The following is a 19,413-nucleotide window of genomic DNA, read 5'->3' as shown; positions in this document are numbered from 1 at the left end:
ACTATGGGCACAATCTCTACTGCTATCTGAGAAATTATTTCTAATTCCATTTTTTCCATGTCTTGTTTCATTGTCAGTTCAGGAAGTCCAGGTGGTTGAGTAACAGATTGTTCCATCTTGTTTTCCTTTAGGGTTACCTTAGGTGATCTGGAAGTCTGGTTTTGAGATTTATTTATGTGTCTTCTCATTTCAACAGATGCAACCTGTTGTGTCTTTGGTGAGTTGACTTTTTGCTCATCTGGTGATCTTTAATTCTTAGCAAGCCACCAAGCAGCCTTTAATCCGTTGCTCACCAGTATATCAATTCCTGTGTTCAGAATGGTGGCCTTCTGGATCCCTGAGCTGAGCTGTTGTCTGGACAGGCTTCTGGCTGGGCCCTGTGCACACTTGGGATGGTATCTAGATGTGTCTCTCACTGGGGGCCCCTATGTAGCTGTTGTCTGGGAGGGCCTTTGGTTGGGGGCTGTGCACCCCAGTTCCTATTGTCTGCACAGGCTTTGTCTAGGGTTACCATGCACTTATCAATGGTATGGGGCAAGCTTCTGGGTATTGCTTGTGTGCCTGTACAGCTCTTCTCCAGGCAGGTCCCTGGCTGTGGCCGATGGTATTGTGGGCCTCTGGTAGAAGCCTGCGCACCCATGCAGCTCCTCTCTGGGGGTGGCCCTGGCCTGGGCGGGTGTGCAGGAGCCTCTGGGGTCAGGGAAGACCCCAACTTGGATCGGCCTGCAGCTGTGGTGGTCTGGGCTACACAGCTGCTCCTTTGGATCTGCACATACTCACCAATGGAATGGTGTGACTCTGTGAGTGACTTTTTTGCCAAATGGAATGATTGTTTTGGATAGAAGAACATTTTCATTTTGTGTGTGACTCACAATGTAACAGTTACAGATGGCACATTTTTAACATTTTTTTCCTCATTGCCTTAAGACTATAGTAAATCAATGAAACCATAAATCAAGCCCTACTGTGCAGTACTTGATTTCTGTGGTACAAAACTTCTACCAGGCCTGAGACTATAGCTCAGTGGTATAGCACTTGCCTCCCATATGTGAGGCCCTGGGTTCCATCCCCAGTATCACAAGCAAGCAAACAAACAAACAACCTCTTACCATACAGTCTTTTTAAGCTTCTAATGTAAAATTATCAAATGTGGACTAGGAACAGATGACCAGTAGTATATTTTACAGCATTTATACCATAGGAGAATAAAATAAATAAAAATAACCTCAAGAATATAGATAATAATAAAAATATAGTAAAATAATCAAGATGTTTTGAAAATTTTTATTACCTTTGTTTTTAATATAACATAATTATAAATTGATATAATTTAGTTTTAAGAAATGCTGTGTTTAACAACTAGCTTACAAAATTCCTGAAAATTTAACAGCTGGTCTGAGCCAGGCTCCAACAAACCACAGGCTCTTGGGGAGGTTGCTTAATCTCTGTGAGCTTCATTGTGCCTCTCTATAAAATGGGTAAGGTCCCTGGCCAAGGCCTAGCCACTTAGTAAGCAAATGGCAACAGTAACTATGATTTCTACCTGTGGTGGATTAACTAATGGTCAACTTGGAATGCCTAGCTAAACTGAGTCAGTGTGGTTCTGGGCATGGAAGACCTACCTGAGAATTGTTGCCAACAACATAAAAGGAGAACTGAAGGGGAAGATCACATGCTATTGATTTTCTTGTAGAAGCTTGCTTTGGCTGGTTTTCCTCATACAAACAGGGCTGTTCTTATCATCAGAGGAGCTTAGGTCCTCACTGTTGCTGGGGATAGCTGCTGTTCTCTTCAGGGGAGCTCTATTCTTCACCTTGAGTGTTGTTTCCTGGCTCTAGTGCATATCCCTCAGCCTGGTGGCTCAGATCTTTCACCCCGCTGGCATAGACTTTCTAGCTTCCACCACTGCCCTTTGGGCCTTCTCAGTGCAGACCCTTGATATGGATTTGCATGAGACATTTCTGTGGGTTCTAGGCCTATGGCTGGACTCGTGGAGGACATTGCCTTGGGCTCTAGGCTTTTATCTGAACTTGTGTGGGACACTGATGTGGGATCTGGGCCCTTGGCTGGATTCTTCAGGTCTCTAGGGTGTGGACAGGTCTCTTGTACTCCTCTGCATTTGACTTTTGGGTGAATATTATAAAATAATCCTATAGATTATGTGTTCTATATTAAATCTATGCCCTTGCAAACCCTGACTACAACACTATCCATTGTATTATCACTGCATTATCTATAACAAATACTTCACGTAGAATTAGTTTCCCTGCTCTTACTGCTCTCAGCACTCAATGATCACTGTACTTTCATCCCTTTGACCTCTGTGCAGAGAATGCACAGACATAAAACAGATGGTCAGTCCACACACACACACACACACACACACACACAACCAACAATGGGCTATCAAGCAACCAGAATGTAAAGAAGATCTGGATCCCCTCTCATTTGTATGATGTGCAAAGCCACCAAAAGTTACCAATATTTCCTGTGTAAACAGGGGCCATGAAAGGGTAGAAGACCAGTTGTTGCAGCTATCTCGAAGTGGCTAGGGTGTTTCACAAATACAGCAGTGTGCTCCTACCCTGCCATCCCCTGGTTCTGTACCCTTCCCACCACCAGCAGCAGATCCCTCAGCCTCACCTGCTCAGCCTTCTGGTGGAACACAGCAGACATGGCCAGGATGGTGCTACGTTCGTCCAGAGCAGCGGCAAAGCTCTTCCACTCCTGGTCCAGCTGTGTGGAGATCTGCTTGATTTGCTGGGAGGCATAATGGCCAGCCTCAGAGAGGCGGGAAGCCACGGACATGATGCGGTTGATGTTGACATAAGCATTCTGGGAGGCAAAGGAGAGTGAAAGCTTAGTAGCACAGGCTGAAAAGATATCCATCAGGCCCTTTCGGGTGGGTGTTTATTTGGGTAAGGGCAGGGGGAACTGAAACAAAATGTTTGAGAGAGGCTAGTATAGGCCATATTGGTATACCTGCTCTAGGCCTAAGTGAAACCTTTCCTTATGACCTAAAATCCTGGCAGATGGCAGGCAGGGACAGTAACTGAGACCTCTCTTTCTGAGGAACCAGTGTAGATTTTGAGTCAGCTATTAATATACTATTAATGCAGTCACTTTGCATGGACTATTGTACATAACCCTCACCACTATCTAATGAGTTCACCCTGAGGAATAGTACAGTCCTTCCAAGGGCATTTACTAAAAGTAATGGCTCAGACTAGGATACAAGTGGAAGGAGGTAAAGACATCTCTCTTGTTCAGGACAGGGCTATACCCAGTGTGTCACTGTCATTCACAACATGGCAGCAATGCTCACCAAAGAGGGTAAAGGAAACAGCGATTCTGTATGTTCCTGTCACTGACCAAAAATATTCCTCTCATTCTCCCTTCTCTCTGTCCCCCACCAAGAGCTGAGCCATTGGCAATTAGTCAGGGTTTACATAAAGAGAGCATTCGGAGCCATTACATTTTGCTATGCTAAAAATAAGGTATGTGGCAGTTATCTCTGCTTGACTTGGGAAGATTTCCCTACCTGATGTCAAAAGACATCTGTGCATATCCCCAAAAGCTTGGGTGGGGACTCTCTTGACCTGCTGTCTCCTTTCATCTTGTGTTTTGTTTACATTCATTCCCATTCTTGCTTGCCAATTAAAAATTCATGAACATGTGTGTTGTTTCCTAGTAAGCCAGTAAAAACCTCTCCAAGAAGGAGAAAGCAAAAGAAAATTCCTACAAACATAATACAGTAGTGATCTGGGTTATTTTTAACTGCATCAAAACAATCAAGTTATATTGTGGCACTTTTCTGAATCATACACCATCTGCCTGAAGGACAGGGGAGGCGGGTTATCACACACTTTCACTCTTTGTTACTGGTCTTCTCAAAGGACAATAAATACTCTTGTCAGCACCAGCATTTTCTCTAAGCACGACTAGCTCAGGTGTAGTTCATTAATGCTGGGTTGGTTTGATGCAGGTTCTTTATTTTCCTCTACCACATCCCTCATGGTCACCATTCATCTCAGCTGTCCCTAATCTCCAAGTACTCCATCCCAATGTGGGACAGCTTGATAAGTTCTCTCTTATTTATAAAGGTCTCTATGAAAGTTTAAAAGGTTAAGTGAGGTACTTAACATAAATCTATCCTGATGTCTAATGACCTCATGAGCCATGTCTGTTTTTAGCTTGGTGTGAGACCCTCCTGACACAGTGCATTTCTCTAATAGAGCCAGAATAATACAGACCACTGTTATGTGAAATAACTACCCTTCAGAGATTAGGAATCATTATCAGCCCTATTTTCAGAGCTAGGACACAAAGTCTATTGGAAATTAAACTCTATTTATAGAACTGAAAGAAAAACACTGTATTTAGAAATAGAAGAGAGAAAGAAAAAAAAAGCATGTACTTATTTTAATAGTTTTGGCTTCTAAGGGAATAACATTGAAATCCCCCCAAATTTCCCATTCTTGTCACTGTCTTAGTTTGGGTTCTTCCCAAAGCAGATCTTGAGACAGGGTTTAGGGCAGATAGTTTATCTGGGCATGTTCCCAGGAAGTACAGTGAGGGAGAGGAGAAGTTAGAAGAAGGGGGTGAAATGAAGAAGGGATATTTTACTTAGTGGGGTAGTGTTATGAGTAGCTGGGGTTCAATGCCTCTGGGGATCTTTTGAGAAATTCTATAAAACACACCTCCAAGCTGTCCCCCTGCAGGGTGAAGAATACAGGCTATACATGCACTCAGTCCTATTGTTCACTGGTCGAAGTTCCCTCCTGGGGTAAGTTCCTGGAATTTCCACCCTGACCCACACATAGGCCAAGCATGCACTGAAGGTCAGAGAAGGACCCTGACAAAAAAATGCAGGAATTTTTCAGTTTGCATGGTAATTGAGTGACTCCCAGGGAGGGCAGAGGGGATATGAATGGACACTGACAGTGTCTGATAGAGCTGTCCTCCTAAACTGGGTTCGAAGCCTAGACTCAACCCCCACACCACCATTTATCGATCTAGGTCAGGTATTCAGTTTTCCTGTCCTGAGAAAGGCCTTGTATACAGCTTGGGCCAGATGGAATGCAAGAAAAGCAGGGTATTACCTTGTCCTCAAGTGCAGCCAATGGATGGCCAGCCTTCTCTCCTCATGGCCTATTTACATTCTCCTCCTACCCAGGGAACACAGGGAGGTAAACTTGCCAGCTATTAGAGATGTCCCACTGTGGGTGCCTCCAGAAACTGTTAACAGCTTGTCACTCATTCAAATATTTATGGAGAGTGGGCCGGGCTCTGTGTTGGGGGCAGTCCGAGATCAAAGAAGAATGAGACAGGATTCCTACCCACCCATCCTTTGGCTTCAGGGGCTCACAGCTGCGACTTAAGACAAATCCTCAAATAATTGTAATTTAAATCAAATGAAGTAAAAGCTCCCATAGAGGTAGAAGCAAGTCCCTGGGGAGATTAAGAGGGAAGGGGTCTGAGCTACTAGCAGGGACACTGGGAAGGGGCTTCTTGCACCAGCCAGATGGGGTAGGGAGGCTGGCAGCTCTCCCAGGTCCCTTCAGTCCCTAAACCTATGATCACAGATGAAAACTAAAAACAAACAAACAAAACTGCCAAACTTACACTAGACCAGCACAGTAAATATTTTCATGTTTTCTTATCAGTGGAAATCTTACTAAAACTAACAAATAACTATGCTTCACAAAATAAGTAGAGGCAGTATCTCTTACAAGAGAGGGATAAATTGTTGACTTGTGTATTTGCTCAGTTTTTCCCTAGAGCTCCTTTTCACAACACTCAGACAAGTTACATTGTGCAAGTTCATCATCTTCCTTGTCATTTCCTTTACCCTGAACCAGAAAGAAATGGGTGGACAGATTCTCAACTGCAATTGTCCCTGAATACAAGGACAGCTACAAACCAAATGAGAAGAGAGAAATGGCAGAGGTCTCCAATGACTTAAAAGGAAAGAGCAAGGCTAAAGAGTTGGACTAGGAATATGAATAAACAGGAGTACTTAATCATTAGGCATAAATGACATTTCACAGCCTTGGTCAACTATCACGTGGCTCTTCTATGTGACTATGCCTCTGCGAAGGAACACTTGGGAATTATGTTTGTCCTTGGGACATGGCTAGCAGGAATGGATATTTTGGCTCTTTTTGGCCTTTCCATCTCCTACCAGCTGCCCCCTCCACCCTCTCCCATCTGCCTGGCTCTCCCATTCTTCCCTGCGAGCTTCAGACGCCTATCTGCAGAGCTGTCCATCAGTTCAGGGAATCAAGTCCCTGGGCCAGGAGTGAAGAGATATGAGCTCTGGGGGTCTGACTACTCTGTGTTTCAGTTTCCTTAGCTACAAAATGAGGAAGCTGAATTAACTGATCTTAGACCTTCCATTTTTGAGTAAGCAGTGCCCAGGATGCAAGGATAGTAGTCCTGCCCAATCCAGAGGTACTCACAGCTCAGCCTTGCTGTCCTTGTGCCTCAGCACCTCATTCCAGCTCTGTTCACTGCCTTTAGTTCGAGTGCCAAGGCTGGAGTTGGACACTCTCAGATTCCAGGTGACCAAGGACAATCTGCCCTTCTCTCTCTCTCCTCTTCAGCCCCTTCCCCCAAGCTGCTCATACTAACCAGCTTCTCCAACCAGAAACAAACAACTTAGCTAGTAACTGGCTTGAAAAACATCTTCTTAAATTCTTACATCAAAACTGTTTTATTAAATTTAGATTCCTCATTTATATGCAGTACCATTACTATTACCATTAATCAAAGTACAGCATAGTTCACACTGTACCTACGACATGATCTACCATGTAGCACATACCTGCAGCACAGTCTGCGGCATCATCCAGCCATGCTACTTCCCTTCAAAGCCTCGTACACATCATTTTGGCCACAAACAAGAAAATTAACTAAATTTTGGCAAAATCTTGGTAATTCAAAACTCCTTTATATTGTCACCCTGTCCCCACTTTTGCTACCCAAGAAAAAAATGTCTCCATTTTCTTGTTTCATTTCTGACGTCATTGATTGGAGATCACAGGATGGAGGCCCCTTCTCCTGAGGCCTTGTCTCTTGCTCTGATTAACTGATATCAATGGAGCAGAGATATTCTCCTGAAAGAACAACTGGCATCCATATCATCCATGTCAAAAGGGCTCCCATTTTTAACTTGGTTGCTGGTCTACTCCAACTGACTATAAAAATATGCAACATTGCTTGCAAGATAATTTTCCATTAAAAGGCACACCCAAATTTTCTCTGTGAATGAGGCTTCTCCTGCAGTATATTCTGGAAAAAAAACCCCAAAACCTGGTTCTTCTAGAAGCAGTCATTTAATGAAAGCTATGATTTTGCTAACCTTTAAGCTCTATGACAGGGGCTGATTGTAAAAGAAGATCATAACCAACAATGTGCATTATTTGAATCCAATTCACTTCACTCCTAAAAACAGGGACAAATTTTACACTTCTATGGTCATAGGTCTTTACTCTGAATCAGAAATCCTGTAGTCACATGAGATAAAAAAAAAAGCATCCATCCAGTTGTCTGGCCTGTAACCATTAATGCAATGAATATCATATCTTTTCCCTCATCCAGTTCTAGCAGACTGGCATTAATGTCCCAAATTGTGTAAACCAAATCAAAGTATCAGTAAAAAGTACTACAAAAAGAAAAGTCTATCAGTTATTCCAACAAGAGGCAAAATAAGTAGCCAAAGTCACACTGTACATACAGAGAGCAAATCACAATGCCTGCTACTATTCCCAGAAGAGGCCATTTCCCCAGGATCTGCCCCAATGTCCCAGCTCTACAGCTATCAGAGCAGACCCTGCTGTTGGTTAGGCCCCTGTTTTACTTACCATATACTTTCTGCTGGCAGACACTTGTCCCTTAGGAGTTTAGGGGCTGGACTGCTGAATAATCTGCAAGGTTTTTTTCTCAGAAAATTCAGAATTAGCCAGTGACTCATTTTGGGGGCTATGCTCTTAAAATGCATCTTTTCATGCCTTAAATTAAAAACTAGGGGACTTTCTCTCTTGGGGTAGACATCTTGAGGCTCCTCCACTGCCTCATGCCTTGGCATGTGTTAGCCACATCCAGAGCACCCGTAAATGGGGACGTCTTGTCCTCATAAAAGGGGACAGACACTGTTGCTTCTCATGCATTAGGTTGCAAAAGGGTGCAGGAACCTCCACCTCATGTTGCACGTGGGGACCTTTGTTTGTGTTCTAGAGGCACAGTAACACAACTTCACCTCCAGAGAGGCAGAGCAAAGTCATTAGAGCTGTTTCATCTCTGTGACAAATGAGTCCCGAGCACAGGGCTCTCCATTCCATCCCAGGTGATGGGGCTGCACCTTTGTAATCATTACTATGAAAATGAAAGTTGTGACGTGCCTATCACATCATCACAGGAGGTGAGGCACAACCACTACTGTGGGGCCACTTTCTCCACAGGAGCTCTGCCCTCTTGACAAACCCTAGAGACCTTGACTCTCCAAGTCAAAAAGCCAAGGGAGGGCCAGGGATTTAGCTCAGTGGTTCTGCCACCTGTCTCGAAAGTGCAAGGTCCCAAGTTCGATCCCCAGTACCAAAATACAAATAAAAAGCCAAGAGAAAAGTCAGTAGTCCAAGCAAGTGTCCAGCTGGAGAGCCAATGTACTCAGCAAAATCATTCAAGTCAAATGAAAATAAAATGTTAAATCAGAACACTAAGTTATAAAACAGATAAACAGTACTGCCTCAACTGAGAAAAATTTAATGTATACCAAGGAAACATACTCAAATGTTATTGGTTATTGAATGCTTATTTTGTATCAGTTATGCATGGTGGTGGGAACTTTATTTTTTATTTTGAGACAGAAGGTGCTCAGGCTGACCTCAAACTTGAGATCCTTCCATCTCAGCCTCCTTGAGTAGCTGAGATTATAGGCATGTGCCATGGTACCTAAAAGGAACTTTTCTTTCAGGTTTTTTTCTCATCTCTATTCTCATGTATATGGAAAAGTTGTCTTTTGGGAGAAAAACATGTCTTTAAAATTATATAGAGGAAAATCTTCCTCACTGAAGTTAATAACACATCAGATGTCTTTGGGGGACGGAGCTAGAGGAATTTATGTTCAACCTTCTATATTTATCCAACTCTTTTTCTTTTCAGTGATGAGAATCAAACCCAGGGCTTTGAGCACGCCAGGCAAGAGCTCTACCACTAAGTTACACCCCAGCCCTCATTCTTCTTATAAAGGCATAAAAGTTAGATCTAGCATCTTTCAACTGTGTCATAAATAATACTAGGGATTGTTGAATATTTTTAATTTTTAACAGATTTGGTAAGGTAATACCAAATAGACTTGGTCAGGTAGTACTCTATCAACACTGTAATTACATTTCTCTACTTTTTGGACTTTGTTAAAGTTTTTCTTTTTTAAGGAGAGTACAATTTATATAATAAAACAGGAAGATTTTAATGAACAATACTACTTTTATAAGGAAAGAAATGGAAAATTACTTTACATAAAGTTTTTCATAAGCCATCTCATGTAACAATCTCATTTCATAGTTAGAAAAAAAGGAACCTAGAAATTTCTAAAATCCACCTAGCAGGTGCTTAAAAAGGTTTGTTAATCAAGTGATGTGTTCTCAAAGCAAGTCCAAATGTAATGGAATTCAGGCCTCTTGATTCCCACTCTGCACAACCCCTCTGCTTATTGCTTTTTTTCTTGTGCCCTGTAGCTTATTAAGTTTTAATTTTGTCATATTCAGAGAGCTATGAGCAATATTTGGAGATTTTCCCACACAGCTTTCAGAGGCTTTGTGTATAACATTTAATGTCAGTAAGAAAATAGAGATTGTGCCAAAGAATGGAGAAAGCTCAGCTTCACCTCCTTTCTCCAGCTCAATAATGCCATGTGTGTTACTTATATCTTCATTAGTCCCAAGCCCACCTGGGTCCTGAAACTATTAAAGCATCAGCTTATGATTAATTAGTTTAACATCATCATGTAAACCTGCTGATCCCACCTTGAAACATATGGACACTGGGATGGAAACATCTGGAGTAAGAACTGCCCATGCCTGAAACTATACTAGCCACAAGACGTGATGAGCTCAAAATGAAACCTCTCCAACTTCTGCCTACCACAAACCACAGGGTACACTCTGGGGGGCCAAACAAGGCAGCTGATGGATGACTGCCTGGTCAGGTCTGGCTAAACAGTAGGTCAAACCATGTGGAAGCCATCTGTCACTGCTGGGCAGAGAGAGAAAAGGAGCAGGAACAGGCTGGTGCTGAGCAAAGATAACATTGGCCCATGAGTCCTTCTGTCTCTCTGGCCTGGCTTGCTGTAGTGATGTTTCCTCCAGCAATTGCTTCACAATCCATTAAGCATCCATGGAAACAAGCGCCTGGCCATATGTCCGAAGGCCACAGAAACCCAGCAGCAATTTTAAAGAAGAAACACACCCCCACCTTTTTCTCAGCTCTGAGTGAAGCCTTGGAGGGGTGAGTCTCTGTGTGTGAGGCCTCACTGCAGGACTGAAATAGTAGGGAAGGGTGGCTACAGATGGAATCAGATTCCAGGACACCAACAGGGAAAGTGATTTGGAACAACACAACTCAGAAGCGATGAGATTTCAGGGAAATGCATTCATTGGTATTTTATCCCTATCCTTTTTTTTTTGTACAGGGCCTGGTACAGAGCACAGTCTGAAACATCAGCATCATCCACCTAGCAGTGAGTCAGCAATGCAGAATCCGGGGCCCTTCCCCTCCCTTCTGAATCAAATCTGTACTTTAACAAGATTGTCACAGATGATAGGTGAACAGGTGAATGTTTGAGAGGCTCCACAGCTGGGACCTCTGGGGAGCTGTGCCAAACAAGAACCATTTCTTCTAGCACTTTGGACTCTGACAACAATAGCTAGATATCTGCCAAGCATAACATCAAGCCGAATATTTTGCCCAAAATTCAGAATCACATTTCATCCTTACGATATCTCCTGCAAAGGCACTTTCCTGCACTTGATCTTAGCCAAAAGGCCGAGAAGTGATAAAAGCACTTTCCTTATATCCTAGTTATAGAAGTGGCAGTGAAGGCTGGGGATTTACCTCAGTGGTTTCACCGCCTGATGCACAAGCGCAAGGACCCGAGTTCGATCCCTGGTACCAAAAAAAAAAAAAAAGAAGAAGAAGTGGCAGTGAAGCTCTGTGGAATTTGAATACTTTGACTAAGACCACACAACAAGGAAGAAAATACAAAACTGTGGTTAGCACCTAGTGCCCATGCTCTTACTCACCACACTTTTTAAAGGGCCTTTTATTGTGCTTTAAATGTGAAAGCCGTTGGGTTGGGCAAGGATATCTGCCAAGGGAGGGGTGAATGATGAACAGAAATTTCTTCTGAAAGTTCAAAGTCATATCCCAAACAAACAGGACTATCGGAGAGAGAATTCAATAAAAATGTCTTCATCTTTAAGCCTCCTCATTGGGCCTTTGACTTTCCCTGGAATTCCCAGAAAAGCCCAGCTCCAGAATGAATAGGGGCCCCCCAGGTGGATGTCTCCTGTCCTTATCTTCCTTAGAGCAATAACTCCACCTCAAACCCAAGGCTAGTCACTCTAGGGAACAGGTGTTTTTCTCCACACACTCACAAGAGAGCTCAGGATTAGACAGCTATATGCCCTTTAACGAATGTCTTGCCTGATTGCTGGAGTCTTAAATTTGTAATCCTGTGTATTTATTCATCCATTCACTCAACAATGCAATGCACAGTACAAGCAAGGAAAGACACCAAATGCCTATGCTCATGGAGATTGTGTACTAGTAGGAGGGCCAGATAATAAATTAATAAGGATTTACTACATGCTTATTTCAGTGCTATATAAAACTCATCTGGAAAAGGGAAAGCATGTGATAGAGTCAGGAGTACTACATAAGACTGAGACACCAGGGCAGGATTCTCTGAGGGGGATACTTGGGTTTGCTCTGAATGAATGAGAGGGAATCATGTGGGTGTCTGGAGAAAGAGGCTCTGGATAGAGTGAGCAGCAGGCAAAGATCACCAGACAGGAATGACAATGACCTTGGTGGCTGAAGAAAGAGCAAGAAGCCCACGGTGAGTGCGACAGATGAGTAAGTTGTACAGACTGAGATTCAAGAAGTAGATGGGGCCCAGATTATGTAGAGCCCTGGAACCCAGGGAAAGGCACTTGAGCTTTCATCCTGAGATGTATGGGGAGACAGTAAAGCACTGTGAGGAGAAGAGTGACACGATGTGAAGTATCTTACCCTTTTTGACAGGATCACTTGGGCTGCTCTGTTGAGAAAGGACTGTGGAAGAACAAAGGTGGAAGCAGAAATACCAAGTAGGAGCTACTATACTAGCCCAGGCAGAAGCTGATGGCAGCTTAGACCAGGCCGGTGGCCATGGCAGCAGTGACAGGGGGCCAGCTAGATCCTGGATATATTTTGATGGGGGAAAGCCAAAAGGACTTGCTGAAAGGCAAGCCTTTAGCACTTCCTCATATCTAGGCACCTGGGTGTGTCATGCACCCTGACCTCTGTTCTTTGTACTGCCCACTAGGTCCTGACTTCTCACACCTCTTAAATTTCCAGATTTGCAAACATATCACTCATGTGTCTGTGATCAGTCTCTGCTCATCTGGGGCTCCTGACCACCAGCTACCACCCATGTCCAGCATGGAATATCCAACACTGCTGCTGCTTATTATTGACCATACTTCATATGTATATCCTGCTTTCCAGTTTAAGGCCTTTCATGTATATTATCTCATCTGATGTGTTAGGTTTCACAGACCATTTTATGCCTTTCAGTCAACTCCAGGAGACCTAAAAGAAGAGACATGTGTCAGCTTTGGCTGAATTCCAGATAAATTAACTCCTTGGCAACTACAGACCTGGCAGCATACATGCCGTCTTGTAGATGAGTATGTGTAAATATGCTTGTGAGCTGAGCTAAGGAGCTCAGGGGCAAACAGAGAGGGCACAGTAAATAACCTGGGGCAAGAAGCATACTGATAGAGGGCCCAAGAGATCAGTGAATAGAAGCCAGAAGAGAGATGCCAAAGCCATGGGCAGAGGACCAGGAATGAGGCAACAGGGTGGGGGGAAATCTAGGGCCAACAGGCGAGGTGAACAATCAAGAGAGAAGGCCGAGCCAGGCCAGTGCCAACTATGAGTCAGAAGTCTGAGCTGCTGGCCAAGCCCCATGGGTCAACTCAGAAAAGTCTTTCAAAAGGTACCCAGGCCAAGTTTCTGGGCAACAGGTAAGAGGAGCCAACATTGCACACTAGAGTGATGCTGAAATGCTTAGGCCTAAGAGCTTCTCTGTGTTTCCTATTTAAATAGAAGCCAACCCTCAAGCGTGGCTGGTTAGAGACTGGTAGGTAAAAGCAAATGGGATTGGTGGGGAGCAAAGAGAAGGCAGTAAAGACAGGTAGGCACTTTTTTCCTAGATGTTTCTGACACTGAAAGAAATTCTCACCCTTTAATGCCACAGGCTAGTATCAGTAGCAGTAGAGTTTGACCCCAGGATTAACATCAGTCACCTTATTTTTTTCACCTTGAACCAGTGATTCTCAGACTTGTTTTGAACCTTGTACAGATTTCCTAGGTCCTGCCAGAGTACAGTTAATTCAAAACCTAGGGCAGCGGGACCTGGTTGTTGTAATTTTAAAAGCTCCCAGGTGACTCTGCTGGGTAGCCTCAGTGGAGACTTGCTGCCTTACACTGGCCTCGATAGAGCTCTTTCCCTTCTATCTAGCTTAACGTTGAAGGTGCCGAGAGTAAAGGTCATAAATACGTCCCAAGCAGATCAGAAAATAAAATCTAACCCTCCTGCTGAGTTGGAAGAAAAAGGGAAATTCCACCCACAAGGCTGTTTGTGGAGATACAAGCACTGTATCCTGTTCAACTTGACTGCTAAGAACAGATCTGGCTGATGATATGTGTAGAACTTTGCAGTTCTAGAAATTCTGCCTTTAGAAAACCTGGTGTTAGCCCTTAGATAAATGGACCACATTTATACCTGTCAGGAAGAGGTGCTTAGCAGTGGCTTTACTTTCATCTTTAGGATTATAGTCTCAGAAACAAAGAGGCTTAGGGGTATGTGGAACCTGAAAGATCATCCTAGTTCCTGGACACTAGGGTGTGTCACCTGGGTACCTCATAAGCATCCTGTCTCCCAGGCTTTCCCCTGATGAAATCAATGCTCTTGTTCAACTTCTTTCTTGCAGCTGTTAGGCTTCTGCTGGAGTCATGCCCTACAAGTCTGCTCCAAACTGAAGGCTTTGCCTGACCAGTTCTATGTCTTTGTTGCCAAATTCTATTTAAGGTTGGTGAGAGATGTTGTGCATTTTAATACCCTGATTCATTTAACAAATACTTATTAAGCATCTGTGAGGCACCAGGTATGGTTATAGGTCCTAGGGATATAGCTGTGAATGAAACAGATAAAGCTCTGCCCTTAGGAACTTAAATTCTTGTGGGAATTTAGCTCTTTGCCTTAGGAACGTGAATTTAAGGATAGTTAAATGCAAGCCCCTTGAAAACAGCTGTGTGTCTTGTGAGTCTCATGTTCTCAGTATCTAGCAAAAAGTACAAGAATACAAACAAGAAAAATTTGTTGAACATACAAATGAGTGAATGTAGAATGGTGCACACAAACATCTCAGCCCTGCCAATGCCACTAATGGTGGCCCCACTCTTCCATGACCATTTTCTTTAACCATAAAGAAAGATGGTTATACCTTCAAGCTGGTGGGAACTTACAACATTCTCCATCTGTCTTTTTAAAAGACAGTTATTTATACCATGAAATTTACCCACTTAAAGCCTATAACATAGTTCTTAGCATATTTGTATTTAGTACATGTATGTGCAAACAATATCACTATCAATTTTAAAACTTTCATCATTTCAAAAATAAACTCTGTACCTTTTAGCTAGCATTACCTCCTTATCCCCCATCCATCTCAACCTTATGCAACAGCTATTCTAGTTTGTCTCTGTAAGTTTGTATGTTCTGAACTTTTCATATAAATAGAATCATATAATATGTGGTCTTTGGTGACTAGCATCTGTCACTTAGCAAAATGTTTTAAAGGTTCATTCATGTTAACACATGTGTCAGCACTTCATTTCTTTTCATGGTCAAATAAATACTGCATTGTATGTATATACTACATTTTGTTTATTCATTCATCAGGTGATGGACATTTGAGTTATTTCCACATTTTGATTATTATGAATAATGTTACTATAAACACTTGTGTACAATGTATGAACATTTCTGTGTACACGTTTGCACTTCTATTGGGTATTGTTTTTGCTAGGACACAATATCCAACACCCACAACTTAAATTGGGAAAGGTTTATTTTGCCTCATAGCTTGTAGAAGTTTCAGTTCATGCTCCACTGCAAAGAGGCATGGCAGAAGGGCAAGGAGAAACAGCTCATGGCATGGCAGTCAAGAAGCCGAGAGAGACCAAGGGAAGGACAGAGATAGACCCTTCCAGGTCGCATACCCAGTGACCCATCTCCTCCAACCAGACTTCACTTCCCAATATAACATTTAGCTATAAACTCATCAATGGACTAACCACTAATGAGTATCACACACTCATGATCCAATCACCTCCAAAAAGCCTATGAGTGCTTGAGGCTTTGGGGGGATATCTAGATATAAACCACAACAGGTATATATCTAGGAGTCGAGTCACTAAGTTAGGTGACAACTCTGTTTAACTGTTTGAGGAAATTCCAGACTGTATTCCAAAATGACCATACTGTTTTACATTTCTTTTAGCTTATATGAAGGTTCTGACTTTGCGTGTCCTTGTCAACATTTGCTTTTATCAGAATCTTTTAGTATAGCTATCCTAGTGGGTATGAAATGGTACTTCACTGGTTTTGAGTTACATTCCCCTGATGACTAATGGTAACAACCATCTTTTCATGTGCTTAGTGGCCATTTGTATAACTTTTCTGAAGAAACATCTACTCAGATACTTTTCCATTTTTAAATTGTGTTGTCTTTTTGTTATTGGGTTATAGAGTTCTTTATACATTATAGATAACAAATCCCTTATGAGATCAATGATTTCCAAATATTTTCTCCCATTTTTGTGGCAAATCTTTTCATCTTCTTTCTGCGTATCTTTTGATGCACAAAAGTTTTAAATTTTTGATTATGTCACTTATTGACTGAATGACTGATTAATACAGGGGATTGAGTCTAGGGCCTTTGCTCTGAGCTCTATCCCCAGCCCCTATTTTATTTTAGAAAGGGTCTTGCTAAGTCACTAAATTGCCCAGGTTGGACTCAAACCTGAGATCTTCCTGCCTCACAGGTATGCACCACTATGTCTGGCTGAATGTATTTAATTACACTCTTTTTAATTTAGTGTAAAGTAAAGCAGTGTCTAACGTCATTCCTTTGCATGTAACTCCCCAGTTGTCCTAGCACCATTGATTTAAAAAAAAAAGATTATTTCCACATAGAATGGTTTCGGCATTCTTGTCAAAAACTTAGTTGATCATTGACCTATAGATTCATTTATGGACTCAATTCTATTCCTTTGATCTGTATATCTATCTTTATGCCAGTACCACACTCACTTGATTACTGTGCTTTGTGCTAAATTTTGAAAGTGAGTAGTATGAGCCCTTTAACTTCACTCTTCTTTTTTGAGAAATCATTTTGGCTATTCTGAGTCCCCTGAAATTTCACATGAACTTTAGAATTAGTTTGTCAATGTCTACAAAGAAGACTGCTGTGATTCTAATGAAGACACACTAAATTTGTGTATCAATTTTGAGAGGATTGCCATTTTAACAATATTAAATTTTCTAATCCATGAATATGAGATGTTTTTAAATTTACTTATATCTTTAATTTCTTTCAACAATGGTTTGTAGTTTTTAGAGTACTTACAAATTTTATTAACTACCGTTTTATTCTTTTTGATGTTAGAAATGGAGTGGTTATCTTAATTTCATTTTCAGATTGTTCACAAATGTATAGAAATACAATTGATTTTTGTATCCTACAACCTTGCTAAACTCATTTACTAATTCTAATAATTTGTTCTAATTACTTTAGAAATTTCCATATATAAGATCCTATCAATGGATAATATAGTTTTACTTCTTTCTTTCCAACTTGGATGCTTTTTATTTTTTTCCTAAACAGCTACCCTAACTAAATTGCCAATATGAAAAAAAGTAGCCTTCATTGTTCCTGATCTATGAAACAAGAGTATCCAGTCTTTTGCCACTGAGTATGATATTGGCTGTGAGGTTTTTATAGATGTCCTTCATAGGTTCAGAAGGTTCTCTTCTAATTCCTAGCTTGTTGAATATTTTTATTATCACTTTTTTTGTACTTGGGATTAAACCCAGGACTCTGTAAATTTTTTGTTATAAAATACTGGGTGTTGTCAAATGCTTTTTCTACGTCTACTGAGATGACCATGTGGTTTTTGTGTTTTATTCTACAGTTATTAAACCAAACTCAAAATCCTGAGGTGATTACCACTTAGTCATGGTGCATAATTTTTCTATATGTGGCTGAATTTGGGTAAATTGTATTTTGTTGGGAATTTTTACATCCATATTCATAATAAATATTGGTCTGTAGTGTTCTTTTCTTGCACTATGGCTTTGTCTGATTTTGGTATCAGTGTAATATTGGCTTTATAAAGTGAGCTGGGAAATGTTCCCACCTCTATTCTTTATAAAGGCGTGTGAAGAATGCATATTAATTTTTCTTTAAATAATTGGTAGAATTTAGTGTTGAGCTATCTGGGGTTAGACTTGATAAATATTTCTTTGGCTATTAATTCAATCTCTACTTGTTATAGGTCTATGCAGATTAGCTATTTCTGAATCTGTTTCATTGGTTTATTTCTTTCTAGGAAACTTGTCTGTTTTATCTATTACCTAATTTATTGACTTATAATTATAGTATCCACTTACAATTTTTTTCATTCTGTAAAGCTTGTAATAATATCCCCTTTCATCCTTGAGTTCAGTTAACTTGTTCCTAGGCATTCTAGCTCAACACATGCCAATATCTTTGCTCTTTTCAAATAACCAGCTTTTAGTTTCATTGAATTTCTCTATTGTTTTTCTGTTCATTAATTCCCACTCTAACCTTTGTATTTCCTTGCATTTGTAGCTATTAATTTCTAAGTACTACTTTGGCTGTTTAAGTTTTACTATGTGTGTCTTTACTTTTATGCTTCTTGAAATATTTCTCAATTTCTCTTTTTATTTCTTCTTTGCTCCATTGACTATTTAGGAGTATGTTATATAATTTCTTACATATTTATGAATTTCTGAAATTCTTTGTTATTGATTTCTAACTTTATTCAACTGTGGTTAGAAATCATACTTTCTATTACTTCTATCTGTTTTTTTTTTAACTATTGAGGTTTATCTTATGGGCTAGCATATAGTACACTCTAAACAATGTTTCACATTCTCGAGGAGAAAGTATTGTCTGCTATTGTTGGCATAGTATTCTGTAGATATCTATTAGGTAGATTTAGTTTACAGTCTTCTATTTTTTGTTCAAGTCCTCTATTTCTTAATTTCTATCATTAAGTTGTTCTATCTATTATTGACAGAAAGGGACTGAAGTTCTCCAAATATTATGGCTAAACAACTTGTCCCTTCATTTCTGTCAGATATTTGGAAGCATACCTATTTATACTTGTTTCAGCTTCCTGGTAGAGTGACCCTTTTATTATTAAAAAGTTCTTTCACTCTACTAGCTTTGTTTTTTAGTCCTAAAGTGCACTAAAAAATCTGTTATTAGTATACTCTGCCTCGTGATTGTTGTTTGTGTACTCTTACCTTTTCTTAATTGATTTCAAAGTAATTGTATGAAATAATATGTATGCAATGTATTATTGGGTCTATAACACAGAAATGTAATATGTTTGGCAGTAATAGCCCAAAGAAGGTAGGAGAGAGAAAATGTATACTGAATGGAGAAGGAGAAGATTACTCCAGATAGGAGTAATTGGGTACTAATTGGGTACTCTTCCATCTTTGTACTTTCAATCTGTTTTGTATCTTTGAATCTGAAGTGTGCCTCCTGTGGAAAGCATAGTTAGATCTTGATTTTGTTTCCTTTTTTAAAAAATCTCTTTGAGAACCTCTATCTTTGATGGATTAAATTTTAACATTTAATATCATTATTGATATAGTTGAATCTATAGCTGCCATTTTATTTTTTTCTATATATCACTTCTTTTTCTATACTTCTATTTCTCCTATATTGTTTTCTTTTGCATTAAGTCCACATCTTCCAATGTAGCATTTTAATATATTTCCTAATTGTTTTCACTATTTTTAAGTTATTTTCTTAGCTATAGCTCTAG

The 19,413-nt window shown here is 40.7% G+C and overlaps 1 protein-coding gene across 26 annotated transcripts in view; it reads right to left on the bottom strand.

Moving 5' to 3' along the window:
* The window catches only part of Kalrn (kalirin RhoGEF kinase), a 698,268-nt gene that overhangs the window by 390,870 nt on the left and 287,985 nt on the right, over positions 1 to 19,413 (bottom strand). For all 26 annotated transcript variants that reach the window (XM_021259403.2, XM_021259427.2, XM_021259411.2 and 23 more), the window contains exon 7: positions 2,644 to 2,835. In XM_021259403.2, the coding sequence (XP_021115062.1) occupies positions 2,644 to 2,835 (192 nt within the window). The remainder of the gene's footprint in view (positions 1 to 2,643; positions 2,836 to 19,413) is intronic.

Source organism: Heterocephalus glaber, unplaced genomic scaffold (assembly GCF_053883595.1).
Source record: "Heterocephalus glaber isolate CG9 unplaced genomic scaffold, H.glaber_assembly_v1.0 deba00000122, whole genome shotgun sequence".
In the NCBI taxonomy this organism is placed as follows: domain Eukaryota; kingdom Metazoa; phylum Chordata; class Mammalia; order Rodentia; family Bathyergidae; genus Heterocephalus; species Heterocephalus glaber.
This window is presented reverse-complemented; position numbering and strand designations above follow the sequence as displayed.